The sequence below is a fragment of the Episyrphus balteatus genome, chromosome 1 (assembly GCF_945859705.1).
Source record: "Episyrphus balteatus chromosome 1, idEpiBalt1.1, whole genome shotgun sequence".
Taxonomy (NCBI): domain Eukaryota; kingdom Metazoa; phylum Arthropoda; class Insecta; order Diptera; family Syrphidae; genus Episyrphus; species Episyrphus balteatus.
In genome coordinates this window covers 147,260,016-147,283,062 of record NC_079134.1, presented here as the reverse complement: position 1 = coordinate 147,283,062, position 23,047 = coordinate 147,260,016, and the positions used below count along the sequence as shown (strand labels likewise).

At 29.4% G+C, this 23,047-nt stretch overlaps 1 protein-coding gene across 3 annotated transcripts in view; it reads left to right on the top strand.

Annotated features, from left to right (window-relative positions):
* Positions 1–23,047, top strand: part of LOC129906291 (zwei Ig domain protein zig-8) — a 415,386-nt gene that overhangs the window by 349,935 nt on the left and 42,404 nt on the right. For 2 of the 3 annotated variants that reach the window (XM_055981986.1, XM_055981985.1), the window contains 3 exons: positions 965–1,092; positions 2,460–2,549; positions 22,626–22,793. In XM_055981986.1, the coding sequence (XP_055837961.1) occupies positions 965–1,092; positions 2,460–2,549; positions 22,626–22,793 (386 nt within the window). The remainder of the gene's footprint in view (positions 1–964; positions 1,093–2,459; positions 2,550–22,625; positions 22,794–23,047) is intronic. The other variant, XM_055981989.1, reaches the window with a different exon arrangement.

Sequence of the window (23,047 nt, the reverse complement as noted above, 5' to 3'; positions counted from 1 at the left end):
AATTTCAAAAACAAAAACACTTGAATTTTTCAGTCTTTATTGTGTCAACAATTATCCTGTTTACCTATCCTATCCTGGCCTAAATTATTAAAAATAAAATAATTTAACTAAAGTCTAAAATTATTATGTCTATGGACTTGACTATTTTAACGACATTCTTGATGTTTAAAGATCGTGATTTTTTTTTCGGAATCGAAAATTGTGTCAATATTGGCTTGTCACTTAAAAGCTGGGTTTGTTCCAATTTTTGTAAATGTTATTTGTATGTATGCATATTTTTTTATCTTTAAATAATTATTTTAAGCCCTCAAGGCTCTCTCATTTTTTTTTTTTTGTGTTTCATGAATTATACTGGTAGGTACCGAGTTATTTGTTGAAATGCACTGTGAATTAAATATATGAATAAGAGTCACAACATTATCCAAACATTACTTTCGTCAAAATAATTTTGCTCAAAATATTGTACCATATCCAAATTCTCCTTGATCCAAAATTCTATGATCGAAAATTCTGACTAATAACCAGCGGGCAAGCAAGTCGTTTTCAACGATACCTCATTTATCAAATTGGGATAAGTATTTTAGGAGTTATGGTGTCACAGATGAACATATTGACATATCAATCCACACCATGACCCTCCTATTGGCTTTGCCTAAGTAGGTAATAAAAGTAGCTTTCAGGACACAATTATGATATCTTTAATTTTCATTAATTTAATTTTTATGTTAAGAACATTTCAATAAATCCGTGTCAAGAGTGGACTTGGCTATACATTTTCATATCCTTGAATTTAACTCCCATTCCTTCCTCGTTGTAACTTACCAACATTGTATACCATCGAAAATATCCTTCAAATTATATAAATTTTCCAATTTGTTTTTAATGAAACCATTTTCGAAAACCCAACAAATCGTGAATCAATTGAATTCAACTCAACTAAATTCTTTTTTTTTTTTTTTTACAGATCAAAAATCAATACTCACCGATAGCGACTGGAAGAAACTATGGATGGCTGGCGGTGTCAATCCAGACTCCAAATTAGATAACAATAATCTTGACTCGAGTGACAGTCCGATGTTTGAAGATAGTGAGGTAAGTGTTTTCTAAATAAGAACCTCGTGTGTCAAGGGCTCTCTTTCTCTTCAGAAGCTTTATAGAGAGCATGACTTGACTATCTTTATTTTTTTTTTTTTTTGTATGAGTCTCTCTTTCATCCTTATATCATCAATTTCAGGGTATCTTTTAGAATAGAAGAAGTGTATAGTTACTGGCGATGATGCTTTTGTCCTTTCTATTTGATTTGATTTTAGTTTTTTTCATGAGTGATAAAGGAATTTTTCGTTTTTATACAAAAAAAAAACTAGGACGAAGTGTTTGCATTTCTCAATTGTTTAGTGGTGGTTTTATCTTCCTGATATTACTGTTGAATGACAAGAAAAAAGTGGATATGGGAAAAAATTGGGTAGATTTTAAGAAAACCCTTGAAATACTCATTTAAAGTGAATGAACTTTACCTTTTTCATTTGAAAAATTAAAAATTCTCTTTCTTATCAAAAATCACCTTCAAGGTATTTTAGAGGACACAAAATTTATACCTAGACTCAATTTTCTCTTCTATTCTTTACTTTTCAAAAGTATATTCATCATTTGTCATGAAAATTGATGATTTTGGCAGAAAAAATTCACAATTTAATTCAAAAATACCCAAGTGCCAAACCATTTGGCACTTAAAATGTGCCGAGTCCCTCATGGCACACGGCACAAAGTTTGTCCTTCAACAGAATTTTCTTTTTTTTTTTTTTTTTGCTAACAACAGCAGCACCACCATCACCAAACAACCACTGTCACCATCAGGGGAAGCTAAGAATAAATTGCTTTGCTTTAATTTATTTTAATTTCTGCTTGGATTTGCATCGAAATGGTGATTACACAAACACCTTTTTGTGGTTAGGGAATATTCTCGTTTTTATAGGAATTTATATATCCTTATCGTATTTTCAGGATCAAAGAATAAATAGGTAGCAGCGTATAAGTTAGATACCATGGAAATCAAGGATATTCGACTTTAATTTTTGGTTTTGCAAAAATTAATTAATTTTTAAAGCAAAAAGGAAATACAAAAATAATTTATTGATTTGGTTATATAATTCTGCGATTTTTTTCTGGGTTGCTTTGAAGAATTTTTGATACCTTCATTGGTTAGCAGTAAGTTAGCTTTAATTTATAAAATTAGTACTAAATGTTGTTTAAAAATAAGGAAATTAATAAAGAACTTAGTTTTTTTTTTATAAATAAGGAATTTTAACTCATGACTTAACAAAAGAATAAGATGAGGATCAAGTTTTCTTTTTAAATAGATAATAATTTTTAAAAACCCTTATCTTACTTTAATAATTATATTTAAATATCGATTTTATTTACTTTTGTATTTTTTTTTTTTTTTTTTTTTTTTATTTCAGATGATGGCACACAATACGACCGTCCAGTTAGGTGGAACAGCCTTTCTTATTTGCAAAGTCTCTGGAGTGGATAGAGTGGGTGTTAATTGGGTTTGTCTATAACTGTTTTTTATCACCTCTATTTTCTGAAAAAAAAAAAAAAAAATGCATGCAAAGAAAAATGTATCCAAAATTCCCGAACGATATCCTTGCTTTTTATATTCAATTTTCATTTAAATTATTTTAAACTAAAGAAACTTTTGAGGTCAAAGAAGCACAAAGAATGGACTTTCAAGTAATTTTGTTTGTTTTTTCCCTCAGTGTAAGTTAAATGTTTCGAAAGTGAGGGGCAAAAAAAGGATCTTTTCAGTTTTTTTAAGATTTTTCCATTTTTTGGACATAATGCTGTTATCATTGTAAAATTGAGGTCATCATAACCACATACATATTCTGAGTGGATTCCTGTGTTTTATAGTAAGAGTGCCAACTCGAAAATTGCATTTTCAAAGTACATCGGGGTGTTTTTGTATTTTCAAAAAATGTAGGCCCTCATTTTTCAAAAAAGAAAATACCAAAAGATTTTCCAAGTGGAACATTTAAATGTTTTCAGCCAAACCAAACATTCGCTAAGAAAAACAAGCAACTAGAAATTTGAACTTTTTTGAAAATTTTAAAATAAAAGAATTAAAAATTTCAAAATCTTTATGGATGTTAAAAAAAAACTAACTTTTTTCAAGTAATTTAAAAAAAAGTTCTAAAGTAAAATTGCCATTAAAAAAAAAAAAAATAAAAACTTTGTGACTGTACTCAAGTCACATTCAAAATTGGTCACTTAATGGATAGCAGTAATTTAATAGTCAATTATTTAAAAGTGAAAAGTTTGGACGTTTCATAAAATAAAAATGTAACTTTCCATATTCAGTCGTGATATGAAAAGTTGCAAAGCGAAATAATTTAAAAGGTTTCAACTACTTTTCCTCATTAAGACGAAATTATAAATTCAAAAAAAATAGCGTTTTTTAACTTAAAAGTGTTCCAATAAAGTGAACAAAATTATATTCAAAATAACCCATGCAGTATTGTGTCATGGGGAAACTATTATTTAATGACTGATTTTTAATTTTGGATGATCCAGCAACATGTTGTGAGGGACACCCCAATTCTACTCTTTTCAGGAACACGTCTCGTATTTTTCAATATTTCTTCGAAAAACATTTACATCGTCATACTAAAATTATATATATATATTTATAATTAATTAAACACCGTTTTAAATGATGTTTTAAAATAAAAAACAATTATGCCATTTTATTACTTGTATAAAAAGGTATTTTTAGAAAAAAAATTTTCGAAAATCGTAGGAGCCGTTTTATGTATAAAGAATTTCTAACATTTTTCAAAAAAATAGTTGGTATGCCATTTTGAAGAAATAATTAATTTACACATAAAATCTAAATTTCAAAATATTTCATTAATCCGTTTTCGAAAAATTGATTTCCAAAAAAAAAAATTTTAAATATTTTTTAAAAATCCAAAAATGCGTTTTTTGAAAATTTTCTAAAATTTTAATATTACCTTTATTTAAATACTTTTATATAAAAATTTTCATTAAAATCGGGTTAATATTGTACGAGATATTCAGAAACGAAAAAAACCGTTCTATGACAGGTACCGTTAATAACGGTACAAAAAATAGTTTTTTTATTTTGAAAGTTGGGTTTTATGTGTAATACTACAAACAAAAATTTTAATCGAAATCGTTAGAGCCGTTTTTGAAAAAAATTAACTTTTGTACCTATTTCCGTTATAAGGCAGGTACCGTTAGTTTTGGTCATAAAAAAAAAATTCAATTTCCCCTCTAGGGAATCACCAAAAACTGCTAACTACCCAGTTTGAAGAAAATCACTTCACTTGCTTAGGCTGCAGCTCCAGATAGAGACAAACACACAGACAGACAGACAGAATTGCCGGACCCACTTTTTTGGCATTCTCCATCATCGTAATGTCATGTAAAATTGTTATCTCGAGTTCGATTTTTTTTTACGAATCCTAAACTTGCCCTATAGTACCTATGTATATCGCAAGTAAAAATACGAACAAATGTCTTCTTTAATACGTTTTAACCCACTCTTCCCTTTAAATAAATACTTTTGACCTCCAGACGATTATGTTGCCATTTTTTTTTATAAAAAGGAATTAAAAAAACAAAAAAAATCCTTAAAGCTGTTTTAAGGAACAAATTTTACAGAAGAAGAAAATTTTAACAACACAAAATTAAGAAAACATATTCAAAAAATGTATTTTTCAAGCAACAATTAAAATGTATCTGCTAAGAATAAAGTGATTTCTGATTAATTTAATATAGATTCCATTTGTTTAAACATTTTGTTTTTTTTCCATGTAGACAGACATAATAATTGCAAGACCCACTGTTTTAGCATTTCCCATCATCGAACTGTCATGTTGAATCGCTAGAAGAATTTTCCTATTCCCCATACTGTTGTCATTAATTTTTTCGTCAGTGAGATTATTATTTTTTGTTTTCGCTATAGGTTTCAAACCGGATCTTCCTTTCAATCCAGTAATAATTGATTTTAAAACATTCAAGCTTTAGTTCATAAAGTATCAGAACAAAGAACAAAGGCATGAATTTAATGACGAAAAACTAAACCAATCCTTTTCTGCTCTATTTTCTTTTCTATTCGTCATTTTAATTAATCGAAAGAATGAATCGAAAAGGAAGATACTAAATCCATACGGTATAGATTCATACTCATATCGAGGGTCTCCATTGGAGACGCATCTATCTTTTCCATATTCAAAGAGGCTCACTTATCATACCTGTTCGTTTCTCTGTTTTGCATCTAATGAAAATGGTCTAATCCCTACTAACATCAAAGTCCCCATAACTATAACCATTTTTTTGAACTATGAAAAAACAACAACAAAGCCCGTTTGGACTGCCAAAATAACGAGTACAATGCAAAACAGAAAAACTTAAATGAATAAAACAAAGAAAACCCATAGAGAAACTGTGCCAGCATTCAAATGGAACAAGGACATGTTCATAACAAGAAGAAAAATGACTGCAAAATGACGGGATTCATGTATAACATAACTTCGTCGGTACTTCTACAACCTATTGTGTGTGTGTGTTTGTGTGTGTTTCAAAACAAGTCGTCCTCTCATCCAAAAAAAACTCTCAGAATCCTTCTTATATTCCTTGAAGCTGGATACTGGCTTGGCTTTGGCTCACGTGACTTTCACAATCCGTCCTCTCTTTTTCTGTGCGATGTGTTTTTTCCTCTCTACACAAACACGGATAAGCTTTTTATATCACTCGTGTTTTATGTTCCTCCGAGTTTCCGAGTTTTTCGCTTCCCAGGATTTATTTGTACCTTTATGATTTTTTTTTAGTCCTTTTTTTCTTCTTTTCAGTTTTATTTTTCCACTTTTTTTTCTTTGTGAGCATTATTTCCCCTTTCTGGAACATGGAAGAGTTTTGCCCTTAAAAAATGGAAAAAATACTCATACCTAGGAAATCCCTCTGTATGTTGGCTTAAGGACACAAGAAAAAACATCTTGATTGACTAACGTCAAATTTGTGGGTGTGTTGTGTAAAGTTAGGTTGTTAAGAGAGAAAGAGCAAAAATTTCCCGTTGAGGTAAATTTATAAATAAAAATTTGAGTGAAAGAAAAAAAAAAAAACAAAAAAAAAAACTTCCACATGCGAAAAGGAATAGTCCTTGAAAAACAAAACCTCTAACCCACCATCATCTTTAATAGAAAACAGCAAAAAAAAAAAAAATTGATAAAAAATTTATATTTCTCAGGAAAATATTCTCAAATTTAATTTGAAGAAAAAACGAAAAAAAAAAAACGAGGACTTTTGTTTCCTTCCTCTTCACAGTTAGTTTACTTTTATATAGGGTTGCCTTGATAGCGAGGAAGTTTTTTTTAAAAAAAAGTGAACTTCGAATTCTTTGTATACGATGATTTGAAATTTATTGAAGTACAAAAATGATGTATCGTGTCGAATGAGTTAGATTGTCGAATAGGTGGAAAAAGTCCAAAGGAACATGAATCAGGGCACACGATAAAAATGATTGGTTTGTTGATTTAATTAACAATATCAAAGCAACCAGCAATAGAAATGAGAAATTTGTAAAAAAAAAGGTGCAAATTGAAGAATTAAGTAAGAAAGTGACTCTTAAATAAAACTTTAGTCAATCAAAATTAAATTAATTTTCTATTACCACTTTAGTTATCTTATATAACTTTTTTACTACCGTTACTAAGCTCATACGTCAAGAGTCCTTCTTCAGTTTTCTTAATATTACATAGTTTTTACTGCGATTTTCTTATTTAAAAAAAAAAAAATGAGTAAACAGCTTTTTAAGTAATAAAACGATTTCTTAAAAGGTGGCGCTCTTAATTACATATTTAATCTCAATGGATGGCGCAATGAGCATCTTATTAAATGTTATTGAAGTTATACTTCTTATGGGAGGGTGGGTATGAAAATTTACTTTTTGACAAGAATGTCAAAGGGATTATGACGCGATCACCCTGGGTAGCAGGGCTGTCGTTTCACCTTTTGAGTAGGCAGTACTTTAGTATTTAAAAATGCAGTACGCCGCAGTACGGCAAACATAAAACACACAACACGTTGCAATTAACATGTTTCATGTGGCAAGTTGCATGTGGCAAGTTGTATGTGGCAAGTTGCATGTGGCAAGTTGCGTGTGGCAAGTTGCCTGTGGCAAGTTGCATGTGGCAAGTTACATGTGGCAAGTTGCATGTGGCAAGTTGCATGTGGTAATTTCCATGTGGCAAGTTGCCAGGGTTGCAAAAAGCTCACTTTTCAGCTCAGCTCACAGCTCAGCTCAAATTTGAGCTAGGTACCATAGCTTAGCTCATTTGAGCTGAGCTGAAAGTGAGCGCCCCAACTTCCAACGCCTATATCTCGGAATTTTGAAGAAAATGAAAAAAAAATTTTTGATGCCAAAAGGTAGCGGGGACTCTAGGTCCACGCGTTCTCAAACCGGGAGAACTTAAAAGTAAAAAAAAAATAGGCACGATTCTGAAAAAATAGGCATGATGTGGCGGTTTAACATGGAAGGCGATTTTTTAAAAATCTGAAAATGTGCAAAGCGTAGGCCCATGACAAAAGCTATCATTTGGCATCACTCCTAAAAATTGCTCTCAAGCGGTTTAGCTTCCAGGAGCGTTCAAAGATTCGGGGATTTTTCGAAAAAAAATTTTACCCCAACTTTCAAATGCGATTTTCTCGGAATTTTGAAAAAAATCGAAAAACCGGATTATACCACTATCGGCTAGCTGAGAATATAAGCTTTCATATGGCACCACACCCCTGTCTCTAGATCAAAGCGTTCAGCTCCCAGAAGTTTTTTCGCGCCCCCAACTTCCAACGCCTATATCTCGGAATTTTGAAGAAAATGAAAAAAAATTTTTTGATGCCAAAAGGTAGCGGGGACTCTAACCTACATTTGGGTACAACTCTCATCCCTGTAGGTCCACGCGTTCTCAAACCGGGAGAACTTAAAAGTAAAAAAAAAATGGCACGCTTCTGAAAAAATAGGCATAGGAAATAGGTTTAACATGGAAGGCGATTTTTTAAAAATCTGACAATGTGCAAAGCGTAATCCCATGACACAAGCTATCATTTGGCATCACTCCCAAAAATTCCTCTCAAGCGGTTTAGCTTCCAGGAGCGTTCAAAGATTCGGGGATTTTTCGAAAAAAAAATTTACCCCAACTTTCAAAGGCGATTTTCTCGGAATTTTGAAAAAAATCGAAAAACCGGATTATACCACTATTGGCTAGCTGAGAATATAAGTTTTCATATGGCACCACTCCCCTGTCTCTAGATCAAAGCGTTCAGCTCCCAGAAGTTTTTTCGCGCCCCCAACTTCCAACGCCTATATCGCAGAATTTTGAAGAAAATGAAAATAAAATTTTCTAACCTTCATTTGGATACAACTCCCATCCCTGTAGGTCCACGCGTTCTCAAACCGGGAGAACTTAAAAGTAAAAAAAAATAGGCACGATTCTGAAAAAATAGGCATGATGTGGCGGTTTAACATTTAAGGCGATTTTTTAAAAATCTGACAATGTGCAAAGCGTAGGCCCATGACACAAGCTATCATTTAGCATCACTCCTTAAAATTGCTCTGAAGCGGCTTAGCTTCCAGGAGCGTTCAAAGATACGGGGATTTTTCGAAAAAAAATTTTACCCCAACTTTCAAACGCGATTTTCTCGGAATTTTGAAAAAAATCGAAAAACCGGATTGTACCGGAATTTTTTTTTATGATAAAAAATGAAATATTTTACTAAAAAAATAGAAATATATTTACTATTAAAAAAACCAAGAGAAAAGATCACGAAAAATTATCTGTCTTATTTATAAAATATCCATGTGTTAAAATAATTCCATTAATAACTAGAACTAAACATCTTAAGCTATGGTGTTTTATAAAAGTTTAAAATATCTTCATATTTCATTATACTTTCCAAATAAAAATCAATGTATCCTCTCCTCTCACCCATCACAGCTCAGCTCAGCTTACTTTACCTTAGCTCACCCAACAGCTCAGCTCACCCAACAGCTCAGCTCAACCATCACCTCAGATCAAATGAGCTGAGCTATGGTACATAGCTCAAAAGTGAGCTAGCTCAAAATTTGAGCTGAGCTCAGCTAACTTTTGAGCTTTGTAGCAACCCTGCAAGTTCCATATTGCTACTACTAGTGCTGAAGCACACACAATTCTCATAAAATTCACAGAATAAATTGAAAACTACATGGACGCAACTAGGATGAAAGAATTAATTTATTGTTTACTTGATAAAAATGTAAAAAAACGAATTGTGGATTAATTAATTTAATAATAGAAGTTAAAAATATCAAATGAAATTCATTTACATAATACTGAATGAGAAGTATAACTTCAGTCGCGTGTACATGTGTACACACACTCTTTTTTTCTTTTGTACTTATAGCGTGAAAGAGGAAGGATCCTTGTTGTGAAACACCACCAACGGCGGATCCAGGGGGGGGGGCACGGGGGCACGTGCCCCCCCCAGAACTTAAAGTTCATACTTAAAGGAAATCAAATTATAAGAGTTTTTAAAATATATGAATAATAACAGAAAGAACTTGAGTGAAACTCTTGTCTATTTCTGGCTGAAAGTGCGAATTTTATTGTTTGTTGCATCCCATTCCCATGAAAAGCTCCACCTCACAAATAAATAAACGGCTATTTGTTGGGTACACACGAATTTTTTTTCGATTTAAAAAAAAGTGAATTTTCAAAGTAATTTTGGTGAAACATTTTGATATGGACATCGAATGACATTGAATGATATTCTAAAAAAAAAAAATAATTGTATATGCAACGTTGTTTTTTTTTAACATTAGTGTTTTTAAAATAGCGGAACACGCCACAACATTGCCTAAACTATATATTATAGAACTGCTGGATATGTAGAACAAACTTGCATTTCAGAAGTTTGCCCAAGTTTGCACCCCGAAAATAAAGACCCCTTCAAAAAAACTCCTCAAGAGCGACCCTTACTTATAGATTTTTATAAATATTATTTTATTGAGAAAATTTCTCCAGGGATACCTTTAAAAATATGTAAAAAAAATAGTGTTCCAAATTTCCAAAGAATCGGTGCAGTAGTTTTGAAGTTATGAGGAGCACCGGCGTTGACAACATTAGTTGTGGGGATAACAATTTAAAGTTTTGAACTCTGGACTAAAAGACTAAAACGTTCCTAAGGGAAACATTAAAATACTCATAACTTGGTCAATTTGGCTCCAAGAGACCTACAATTTGAACGCAATATTCTTGAGTTATATAAACAATTTAACCCCTTGTAGCCCCCATGTGACATTTCTGTAACAAACCGAAAAAGATTGCATAAAAGCTCTACAAACTATTGAAGCTTCTAATATAATCTTTAAGTATTGCTTTATCGAAATAGTACTTCAAATTTCTAATAAATAGCACCAATAGTTTTTAATTGACAGTTAATGTTGAAAGTTGGGCTTTTTTTGAAAATAAGCTAATTTGTGTAAAAACTACGAAATTCAGAAAGGAAAGTGCCTACAAATTAATATTAGATTATTTTTTGCTTGAATTTTTGCATTTTTATATAAATATAAATTATTATTTAAGCTTTTTTTTTACTCCCTGAATATCGAAATAACTAAGTAAATAATGACTTTATTGAATTTTTAAAAAATACGTGTTTTATTAAAGATAAAGGCCAATCGATTGACTTATTAATTTTTAAATTTACAACCTTGGGTTACAAAAGGATAATGCAAATTTAAAAAAACCAAACTGGGTTTCCCGGCAAAAAAGTATGATTCAGTTTTTTTTGTTATTCTTAGGAACTTTAATATTTATTAGAATGAAGTCTTTAGTATTTGACTAAAAACTACTAGGTCATTAACTAATGGTATAATTATGTCCATAATATTGCAAAATTTTATACAAAATCAATTAAAAAACGTAAACATTATTTTTTTTCAAAATTTCATCTTTAAAACTTAATTTCTCAAAAACTATTTGATGAAACAACTTAAGTCAAAAAATAAAATAAAGAATAGATTACTAACTTTAATATATAGCACAGGATTGTTCGTGCATTTTCTGATTTATATTTTTTTTTCTCCCGGCTAATCCAGTGCTAAGTGGGTAAGCACTTAAGTGGCTTTTACTGTAACAAGAAAATGAAAATTTTTTCTTCCGAAAAACTTTTTGGTCATTTGGTACCTATTTGATGTGGGAAATGTGCCTAAATATTTTTGGCCAGGTTTTAGACCACTGTGGGTCGTTAAAATTTTCTGCTTGTTAGTCAGTCGTATGATACTTCACTTCATTTCTAACTGTTATTGCTGTTTTTTTGAAAATCCGTTCCTTGTGCCCCCCCCCCCCCCCCCCCACCCAGAAAAAAATCCTGGATCCGCCCCTGAATACCACCGTTGAGTTCAAATATTTTTGTTATGATGTGTGATGACAATTTGTAAGAAAATTTCTCCTACAGCTATGCCTTTAGTTACTCCACTAAAAAAAATTTATAAAGCATTGACAAATTTTGTTCGAATTATGCTAGTTGTTATATCTGCTTTCATTTGACACCAAATTTCTTGAGATCAATCGAATTATTTTATTATGTATATCTTTTTTTATATGAAGACGGGTCACTTAGGTGTATGTGTACTATTTTTTTGTTTTTTGTTTTAATAAACATATTAGAACTAGTTAATTTCGTTTAATCATTTTCATTTATAGAAAATTTAAAATTTATTTCAAAATACAGTGTTGGTAGTTTTTGTAAGGACAGAATAAGCTTTTTTTTTATTATAGATACTTTTTTATCACCGTATTTTTATGGGAAAAGGTATTTGTCTAAATTTAGTTATTAGATAAGAAGAAGAGTAAAATTAATTTTCCAAAAGAAGTGATTTATTTGAAAATCAAGTACCGTTAAGTACACGTTTAAAATATAATATTAAATGGAAATCTAGTCACATTTCCATTAAAATTAAGGAATAGTAGGACGATCTTTTCGGATAGAAGAAATAATTACTGCAACATTTTTTTTTTTTTTGCAACTATGCTGCATTTACAATCTGATTTTGGTAAAAATAAGTTTTTTCATTTACTTTTCCAAAACTTTATAAATTTTGTATCAAATATGAAAATATCATATTTTTTTTCCAAAAATCTTCAAAATTATAAAAAAAAACTTGAAAATTTCTAATCCACACAAAGCCGCTTTGTGTTCAATGTTTCATTTGGTAAAGCTATTTTTAGACCAGAATATGTTCAATATACATATGAATAAAGAATTTTAATTAAAATGTTCATGTTATCAAAAGAACTTTCATTGTCTTAATCTATCTACCTACTTGCCCAAAATAATTCTTCATCGATATTTTGTTTAAACTTGTCTTCATAATGAAATAAATCCCTTCTACCTAAACCTGTATAAAGATAGAAAATGATATAAATGACGACAATGCAGTCAAAACTCAAACACTCATCTATACTTCATGTTGCACACAAAACATTTTATTACTAAAATCCTGGAAAGCTTAAGATTTTACTTTATACTTTATAATAGAAGAAGTGGTAGGTAAATGTAAATATATTTTACCAAACCTAGCTACCTTGGTAGCGCTAAGACGACGATGACGACAGCCAAAAACCGATTACGAACGCCAACTCATGCTGACATGTCTCTAACAAATAGATATATATGCTTCCGACTCTATGAACAGGACATTTTTGGATCCTTTGCCAAAAAGGACATTTTATTCATTGCAGAAGAAGAAGAAGAAGCAGCAGACTTATTCCTTTCATATTATAGCAAAACCATCAAGAATTGAAGTATGTACTGGTACATATTATACAATAGAGAGACACCCTCAGATAAAGAGCTTATACAATGTCTTGAGGCAATTTTTGTGGAATTTAATATGTAAAGGTACCTTGTATAGTCTTTGAAAACGATATACCTACAAAACCTATCCTGCCAGATTGTCCAAAATATATTCCAAACGAATTAAACTACACTCTTATATACACCAAAACTGCAGACAGGATCTGTCTTTGAATTTATACTCTTTCCCTATAACTGCTGTTGGAAGTGCTTTTACAAGGACAGTTATTGTGGTTTAAAATTATTTTATTAAATGTTGCAAATCTACATCAAATGTACAATGGTATTTAAAGTCATTAAATTTTCGAATTTCATATTATTTTATTTTAAACTTTATTTTTCTCTTTCATTTGTTTTTCAAATCAATAATAAAATTAAATTTTTTCTTACTGCAAATTAGCAAATTTGTTATTAAGTTAGAATTATGTTTAGCTTCTTTAAATTTACAAAGACCATTTTTGAAATTAATTCTTATTTATAATTTTCGTTGATATAATTTTATACTTATTTATATTTTATACCTTCTATTTATTTCTTTAACTCAAACGAAATGTTAAATCAGGCAGACGGCAAGATTGCCATGTCCTTATTCTTAGGAAAAAAAACTTTGTAAATATTGTTGATGAAATAAAGAATTTATCTATCTATCTATCTATCTCTCTACAAGGACATTTTGTGTTAGACATCTTTTTGTATAGATAGAAGCTTTATGCCACGTTGCATGTGTAACGGTAAGAGGTTTAACAATAGGAGGACATGTTATCGACATTTTTGTGAAGTTATCTCCTTTTCCTTACTCTGTGTCTGGAGGCAGAGAATATGCTGTATGCATGTTCTGGCATGACACGCACGCACCGCGCATTTGTTTCTATATTCTCTTGAAGGTCTTTCGTACTATACAACTACTGGTCAAAATAATGCAGCAAAAGTATCAAGGTTGGACAGAACTATAGTTTGAGTTTTAGGTTCATAAATAACATGTTTCAAAGTCGTAATCGTAGCAATAAGAACCTTCCCAATTGTCAATGTCCTGGAAAAGTTAAAAATGTATAGAATTTTTAAATCCCTTTTTGTTTCTGTTTTCTTTGTTATCTCATTGTTGTTGCAGACATGTCCAAAGTTTGTTATAGTTAAAATGAGCAGCTTGTAAGAGTAACTTGGTGATGGTCAAACGAATAGAACAAAACTTAAAAAGCATTATTTCTTCTCGTACTACCAATATCTTTAGGTACTACGGTGCAAATTTAAATATTGTAACCAAAAATGTAAAGAGAATACATTTTTAATTGTCATATTGATAGGTATTATAGGTAGGTACCTATAGTAGAACTCATATACTTAAAAAAAAACCTCGGAATGAATGCTAATACAAAATTTCTATTGGTTACCTCAGATAAAAAATGTAGGGGGAAGTGGTCACCCTTCGTACACGGTCACCCTTCGTACAGTGAGCATAAAACAAAAACTAAACGGTATTCAAACACGTGCTTACTAGTGTGCATAGACATAGTAGGCGCCGAGCTGCTAGATAAATTTTGAATCCTAAGTGCAACGGATTTGGTCGCCTCAAGACTTTTAGTGTTTTTTAGTGCTCTGAGTAATTTTTTTATGTACATTTGATGTCATGTTGTGTTTAAGTTAAGTATGTTTTTGGCTAAACAGTAATGAAGAATTGTTGATTAAAGTGTTAAATTTGTGTTTTAATTATAAATATTACAAAATCTCAGTACATTTTCTCAAAAATCGATTTTTCTGCATTATGTACAGCTTGGGGAGCATTCGTACAGTCAAACATGGGGCACATTCGTACGCATACGTATGCCCGCCAGTAAATTTTCTTGAGCAGATAACAATCAAAACACGGAGTTACAGTTTTATTGAAATGAAATTTAAACCTCTATAATAAGTTTTTCGCATTCTATAGTAAATTAAGGTTGGTATTTTTATATATGTAAATAATAATTTGTTTCAGAATCATCGAATCGCGAAAAATTAAGTTTTTTATTTGTTTTTGTTTTTTCTGAGTCAAGTTCAATTATTTAATAAATTAATAATTAATTAAATGTTTTAAAACTCATATTTGGCATTTGACAAATCAAAAGTTAGTCAAATTAACGTTTTAAATATCCTGTACGAATGTACCCCACGGGTGGGGAGGATTCGTACAAAAATCTAATCCCAGTAAAATGGCTATAACTATTTAAGCCTTTGACTTAGAAGTGTCAAATTTTTTTTTAAAGTGTAATAATATACATATTACAAATAAAGTCCATTTTCTCGAAGCTGGAGTGAGTAAATAAATAACTAAAAAAAAATAAGTAAAAACTGTACGAAGGGTGACCACTTCCCCCTAATGTCCAGAAATAAGCACATTTTTTTAATTTAAATAAAATTTTTTAAGTTAAGTACAATTATTTTGTTTTTGTTTTTTTTTTTTTTTAATTTATAATTCATTAGTTAATTTTAATGATGTTTTCATTATTTAAATTTTCTCTTAGTAGAGTAACTAAAGCAAATTATTAGGAAACCCGGCCGAACAGCTCTGATTTTGACGATTTTATTTTCAAATGTAGGTAATTAAAAATACTTTAAAGTCTATAGATTAAAAATTGCCGGTGTTGCCGTATTGTTTTTTAAAATTAAAATTTATTTTTTTTTAACAAAACCATTTTTTTTTCATAAAACAAATGATAGCAAAAGATTCTCTAGGCAATTTAAGGAAATTATATAAAAGGCAGTAAGGGACAATCTTCCATCGTTTAAGCGATAAATGCAATTTTCTAACATTCTGACCTCAAACACAAAAAAATATTTTGAAAACAACGGCAGCACCTACAATATTTTAAAATACATTTTTAAAAACTTATCTCTTAAATTTAAATCCACTAAATTTAATCAAGACTTTTTGAAAAAATGGTCCTCAAACTCAGAATTAAAAAAAAAAATGTTATTAGAAAAATGTAAAATGACTTTTTTTCAAACTTTTTCTAATAAAATATGAATTTATTTAAAAAAAATTTTTGGTCATAAATATTATCAGTTGAATTTCGAAGCAAAAAACGTAAAATATATCACACATTTGAAAAAAAAAAATGAAAACTTACTTCAATTTCAATGGTTTTTTTTTTTATTAAAACTGAATTTTTGCATTGAAATAATTAATTTTCTCAAATAGGAACTTTAAATTTTTGCTATTTAACTTTCAACAGTAAGGGTTATTAAATGAATAAAAAATAATTTTATGTTTAGATGTTGAACTTTAAAAAAAAAAAATAAGTTACATTTTTTTTCAAAACTTTTATTAAAAAAAGTTCTTCGAAAATGAAATACTTTTTAATTTTTTTCATAAACCGTAATACATCTTGACATTTCCTTTTATAATTTGAAATCATAATAAATGCGGCCAAAAAAATAAATGCATTTTATATTACGACCAAGTTTAAAAAACGACATGTTAAAATTTTTTCAATAATTTTTTTTTTTTTCAAAAATCTGAGTTCAATTACCATTCTATCAAAAGCCGTTTATTCAATTAACTTACTTTTAATTTTACATATATGACTAAGCTTCTAGCTTTTAAAAAATGTATTTTTGAATATTGTAGGTGTTGCCGTTGTGTTCAAATATTTTTTTTTGTGTTTGAAGTCAATTAATAAGAAAATTGCATCTATCGCTTGAAATATGGAAGATTGTCCCTCACTCCTATATATTTTATCATCAAAATCGAAGCTGTTCGGCCGGGTTCCCTAATATTGCCAATTTTTGAGCTTTAGTTACTCCACTATCTGGTTTAAAAATAATGTATAAAGTTAAAAAAAAAAAAAACAAATAGGTTATGATAACAAACGGATTCTTTTTTTTTTGCAATTTCTATTTAAAAATTACCAAAAATAAATATTTAAAAATAATAAAAAACTTTTAAAATATATGGTAATTCTTTCCTATTTTAATATTAATGAATTACTTTAATGGTGTTAAAAGCAAAATTTATCAATACAGTATGAATTTTGAACTCTCGACTTGCAACTGTTTCTTTGAATTGAATCATAGGCGGATTCAGGGGGGGGGGCACGGGGGCACGTGCCCCCCCCCAGAACTTAAAGTTCATACTTAAAGGAAATCAAACTATAAAAGTTTTAAAAATATATGAATAATAACAGAAAGAACTTGAGTGAAATTCTTGTCTATTTCTGGCTGAAAATGCGAATTTTGTTGATTGTTTCATCCCTTTCCCATGAAAAGCTCCACCTCACAAATAAATAAACGATTTTTCGATTAAAAAAAAAGTGAATTTTCAAAGTGATTTTGGTGAAAAATTTTGATATGGACATCGAATGACATTGAATGATATAAAAAAAATAATTGTATATGCAACTCTATTTTTTCATACAGAGGGGTTAAAAAATTTGCACTTTTTTCGTTTTCCGCTATTTTAAAAACACTAATGTTGAAAAAAAACATTCAACATTAGTGTTTTTAAAATAGCGGAACACGTCACAAAATTGCATAAACTATACATTATAGAACTGCTATTTATGTAGAACAAACTTGCATTTCAGAAGTTTGCCCAAGTTTGCACCCCGAAAATAAAGACCCCTTGAAAAAAAACTCCTCAAAAGCGACCCTTACTTATAGATTTTTATAAATATTATTTTATTGAGAAAATTTCTCCAGGGATACCTTTAAAAATATGTAAAAAAAATAGTGTTCCAAATTTCCAAAGAATCGGTGCAGTAGTTTTGAAGTTATGAGGAGCACCGGCGTTGACAACATTAGTTGTGGGGATAACAATTTAAAGTTTTGAACTCTGGACTAAAAGACTAAAACGTTCCTAAGGGAAACATTAAAATACTCATAACTTGGTCAATTTGGCTCCAAGAGACCTACAATTTGAACGCAATATTCTTGAGTTATATAAACAATTTAACCCCTTGTAGCCCCCATGTGACATTTCTGTAACAAACCGAAAAAGATTGCATAAAAGCTCTACAAACTATTGAAGCTTCTAATATAATCTTTAAGTATTGCTTTATCGAAATAGTACTTCAAATTTCTAATAAATAGCACCAATAGTTTTTAATTGACAGTTAATGTTGAAAGTTGGGCTTTTTTTGAAAATAAGCTAATTTGTGTAAAAACTACGAAATTCAGAAAGGAAAGTGCCTACAAATTAATATTAGATTATTTTTTGCTTGAATTTTTGCATTTTTATATAAATATAAATTATTATTTAAGCTTTTTTTTTACTCCCTGAATATCGAAATAACTAAGTAAATAATGACTTTATTGAATTTTTAAAAAATACGTGTTTTATTAAAGATAAAGGCCAATCGATTGACTTATTAATTTTTAAATTTACAACCTTGGGTTACAAAAGGATAATGCAAATTTAAAAAAACCAAACTGGGTTTCCCGGCAAAAAAGTATGATTCAGTTTTTTTTGTTATTCTTAGGAACTTTAATATTTATTAGAATGAAGTCTTTAGTATTTGACTAAAAACTACTAGGTCATTAACTAATGGTATAATTATGTCCATAATATTGCAAAATTTTATACAAAATCAATTAAAAAACGTAAACATTATTTTTTTTCAAAATTTCATCTTTAAAACTTAATTTCTCAAAAACTATTTGATGAAACAACTTAAGTCAAAAAATTAAACAAAGAATAGATTACTAACTTTAATATAGCACAGAATTGTACGTGCATTTTCTGATTTTTCATATTTTTTTTCTTCCGGCTAATCCAGGAGTAAGAGGGTTAGCACTTAAGTGGCTTTTACTGTAACAAAAAAATGAAAATTTTTCCTTCCGAATAACTTTTTGGTCATTTGGTACCTATTTGATGTGGGAAATGTGCTTAAATATTTTTGGCCAGGTTTTAGACCACTGTGGGTCGTTAAAATTTTCTGCTTCTTAGTCAGTCGTATGGTACTTCACTTTATTTCTAACTGTTATTGCTGTTTTTTTTTTTGCCAATCCGTCCCTTGTGCCCCCCCCCCAGAAAAAAATCCTGGATCCGCCCCTGAATTGAATGACCAATTTTAAAAACGGACTAGGTTCCAAATTGGTCGAAAATAGTTTTTTTTCAAAAAAAAAAATTAAATAAGCTTATTTATTAAAATACAAAAACAATTTAGCTTAAACTTATGTTTTCGTAAATTTATTATTAAACCAATTGTAAAGGTGAAATCTAACATTGAATAAGAATTGTTTTGTCTTGTTTTATCAATATTTCAGCAACGAATTACCGCAGAGAAAATAAATACTATGTTCTAACATTAAAGTAAGATAAACAATTGAGTTGCAAGTACATACTCTTATGTTAAAAGTTGTTGAAACATTTAAGTTTTTTTTTTTTATTCATTAGGTAATTAAGAAATAAAAAAAAGAAATAAATGATCAATAATTTATAAAATTTGTTTTAAAATTCCAAAAACTTATAATCAAATGATTTGTGTCGTTTTAATTATTTTGTTAGAAAGAAAAAAAAAAATTAAAATTGTAAAAAAAAATAGTTTTTATCAAAAAGAAATATTAGTCACATAAAAAAATGCAAACGTTTTTCAGTTTCCAAAAATGTATTTTTGAAATAAATCGAAAATTAAAACTTTACAAATGGATTTGCAAAAATTAATTACTAGAATAAAAAAAAAATATTTCACATTTAAAGAACAATAAATTTTTTAGTATTGCAACGACTTAATAATTGGAATTCATCATTTGCTCTTAAGGTCCAAATTTCAAAGACATTTAAATTTTATTTATATTTTTTTTTTAAATTGAAACATTTTCTAAAAAATCTCAAAATTTTTGTTTAGTAGATTTTGTATGCAAAAAAAAAATGTAATTGGTCTGGTTGTTTGGAAAAACATTCATTATATTATATTATTAAAACAAGAAACCTAAAAACGTAAATATTAATTAAAAAAAAATCAAAATCGAATTAAGGGTTTCTGCTCTATAACATGAAATGTCATTATTATACGTTTACTATAAACTTATGAATCCTACATTGGATCTTTTGAACCTAATATGGATTGTATAATGTATATTAGGGTGGACCAAAAAAATCATTTTTTCATTTAACTTGCTCTACCGATAACTTGTTTTCTCGACACAAAATAATGCTACCCTAATTTTTTCAGAATTTTTCGACGATGTTTAAGGGTTGCGCGCACCCCTTTTATAAAAAAAATAAGCTCTTTTAGTTTTTATTTTTTTTAAAGCTTAAATCATTTTTTAATCAAAAAGCTGTTTGAGTAAAAAGTATTGAGTTTCAATAGATCTACTTACTTCAATTTTTCTTTTTTCAAAAAAAAATATTTTTGACTGATTCCCAGGCGTTAGAAGTCGAAATTACTGATAAATGCTGGGAAAAAAGCCTTAAAACTATGTTTTACTCTTTTTTATAACGGTTAAAATTATTTTTATCGTATTCCTCATCAAATTTACTATAAAAACCGTGCTTTTATATTGCTCAATTCTTCTTAAATTGATAAAAGTAAAATAATTTTTAAAAAAGATCGTACCAAAACAAGTGAAGGAAAATTGGGGGAGGGTACTATATCTTGGGCGCCGAGATTTGATAACGGTATTTTGTAGAGGAGTTAAATACGATCATTTTTTACTATGGGAGAGGTGGTCTATCTGGCTCCGTTTAGGCGGGAATGGCAATTTTCTAAAAAATGACTTTAAATAATAAAAAAAATATTGAAAAACAATGGCAACACTTACAGTTATGAATGATACCTTTTTCAAAAGCTAGAACTGTACATTTCATTCTAATTTTGAAGTGTAGTTATTTCAATCAATTGTTTTTGAAATAATCGATTTAAAAGTAAAAAATTGTAAAAAAACGTTTAAAAAAACACATTAAATACCTACTATTTTTGTCAAGATTGTGGATTACAATACAAAAAATGGCTGATAAAATAAAGTGTCACAATTGATTCCTTATCAAATACTGAAGTTCATATGTTTGAATGCTTCCTAGTTTTTGAGAAAATTGAAAAATAAAAAAAATTATTTTTTATCAGATTATAATTTTTATGGCTGTTTTCGATATTTTTGCCACCATCAAAAAACATATCCAATATTCAATATTATAAGGCGCTGAATCAACAACATCATTAAAATATATGGATAGTTTTCAAAATAAAATTTCGTGGAACCAGAAGTACGATCTCGAGTTGGTCTGAGAAAATAATTTTTTTTATTTTTCAATTTTCTCAAAAACTAGGAAGCATTCAAACATATGAACTTCAGTATTTGATAAGGAATCAATTGTGACACTTTATTTTATCAGCCATTTTTTGTATTGTAATCCACAATCTTGACAAAAATAGTAGGTATTTAATGTGTTTTTTTAAACGTTTTTTTACAATTTTTTACTTTTAAATCGATTATTTCAAAAACAATTGATTGAAATAACTACACTTCAAAATTAGAATGAAATGTACAGTTCTAGCTTTTGAAAAAGGTATCATTCATAACTGTAAGTGTTGATATTGTTTTTCAATATTTTTTTTACTATTTAAAGTCATTTTTTAGAAAATTGCCATTCTCGCCTAAACGGAGCCAGATAGACCACCTCTCCCATAGTAAAAAATGATCGTATTTAACTCCTCTACAAAATACCGTTATCAAATCTCGGCGCCCAAGATATAGTACCCTCCCCCAATTTTCCTTCACTTGTTTTGGTACGATCTTTTTTAAAAATTATTTTACTTTTATCAATTTAAGAAGAATTGAGCAATATAAAAGCACGGTTTTTATAGTAAATTTGATGAGGAATACGATAAAAATAATTTTAACCGTTATAAAAAAGAGTAAAACATAGTTTTAAGGCTTTTTTCCCAGCATTTATAAGTAATTTCGACTTCTAACGCCTGGGAATCAGTCAAAAATATTTTTTTTTGAAAAAAGAAAAATTGAAGTAAGTAGATCTATTGAAACTCAATACTTTTTACTCAAACAGCTTTTTGATTAAAAAATGATTTAAGCTTTAAAAAAAATAAAAACTAAAAGAGCTTATTTTTTTTATAAAAGGGGTGCACGCAACCCTTGAACATCGTCGAAAAATTCTGAAAAAATTAGGGTACCATTATTTTGTGAGAAAACAAGTTATCGGTAGAGCAAGTTAAAATAATGAAAAAATGATTTTTTTTGGTCCACCCTAATGTATATGCACCTCGAAAAAATCTCTTCGCTTTATTGACTCCCACTTTTACAATTGATGTGATTGATGAATAAAAATAAAAAATTCTTATACTAATTTATTCAATTGTATCTAAAGGATATTTGCTTCAGTTATTTAGTTCTATTTTTAATAACTTCTTCGAGTTCTAGCTATGCCAGTAAATTCCTTACGACCCGATCAAATATCCATACAAAAGCAAATTCTAAAGTGAATTTCTTGTATCGCTTTGTGTCACTTTATTAAGTTTGTTTCTAGAATGCAACATTTTTCTTTTTTTTTTCTTTTGCAATATCAACTTTTTAGCAATATCCTGTACTGTACATACCCGTAGGTCAGTCATGTCCCCCTCTCCTCTATCGTTCTTCTATTCTTTTTCAATGTAACATCACATATCTATCTATCTGTATTAAAAAAAAAAAAAAAAAACTACAACTTGAAATTGCTGACTTTTTAATCTCATATCTTTATCTCATGGCTTTTGTATCTATATTTTTTTTTTTTGTTGCAGAATCAAATATCCTGGATTCGAAGGAGAGATTGGCATATATTATCATCAGGAGCTCAACTTTACACAAACGACGAGAGATTTGCAATACTCCATGCGCCGGGCTCCAATACGTGGACCCTGCAAATAAAGTTTGTTCAGAGGAGGGATCATGGCATGTATGAATGTCAGGTAAGTAGTGATGATGCACCCATAACAGCCAGTATAGTTGTAGTGAGTCCTTATAATACTCGGTCGTCCTCAGTCCTCGGTGTTCGTCATCAAATATTCATGTTTTTAGCTTTTGAATCAGATTTGGGGGAAAAGTAGAAGCTGTTATAACTGTGGGGAGGGAGGGTTGATGTTTCTGTAAGACCTCTCTCCGCAAGTTGCATAGTATTATGATGGAAATCTGCTTTCAAAATATCCAGCACAGGGCTGTTTGA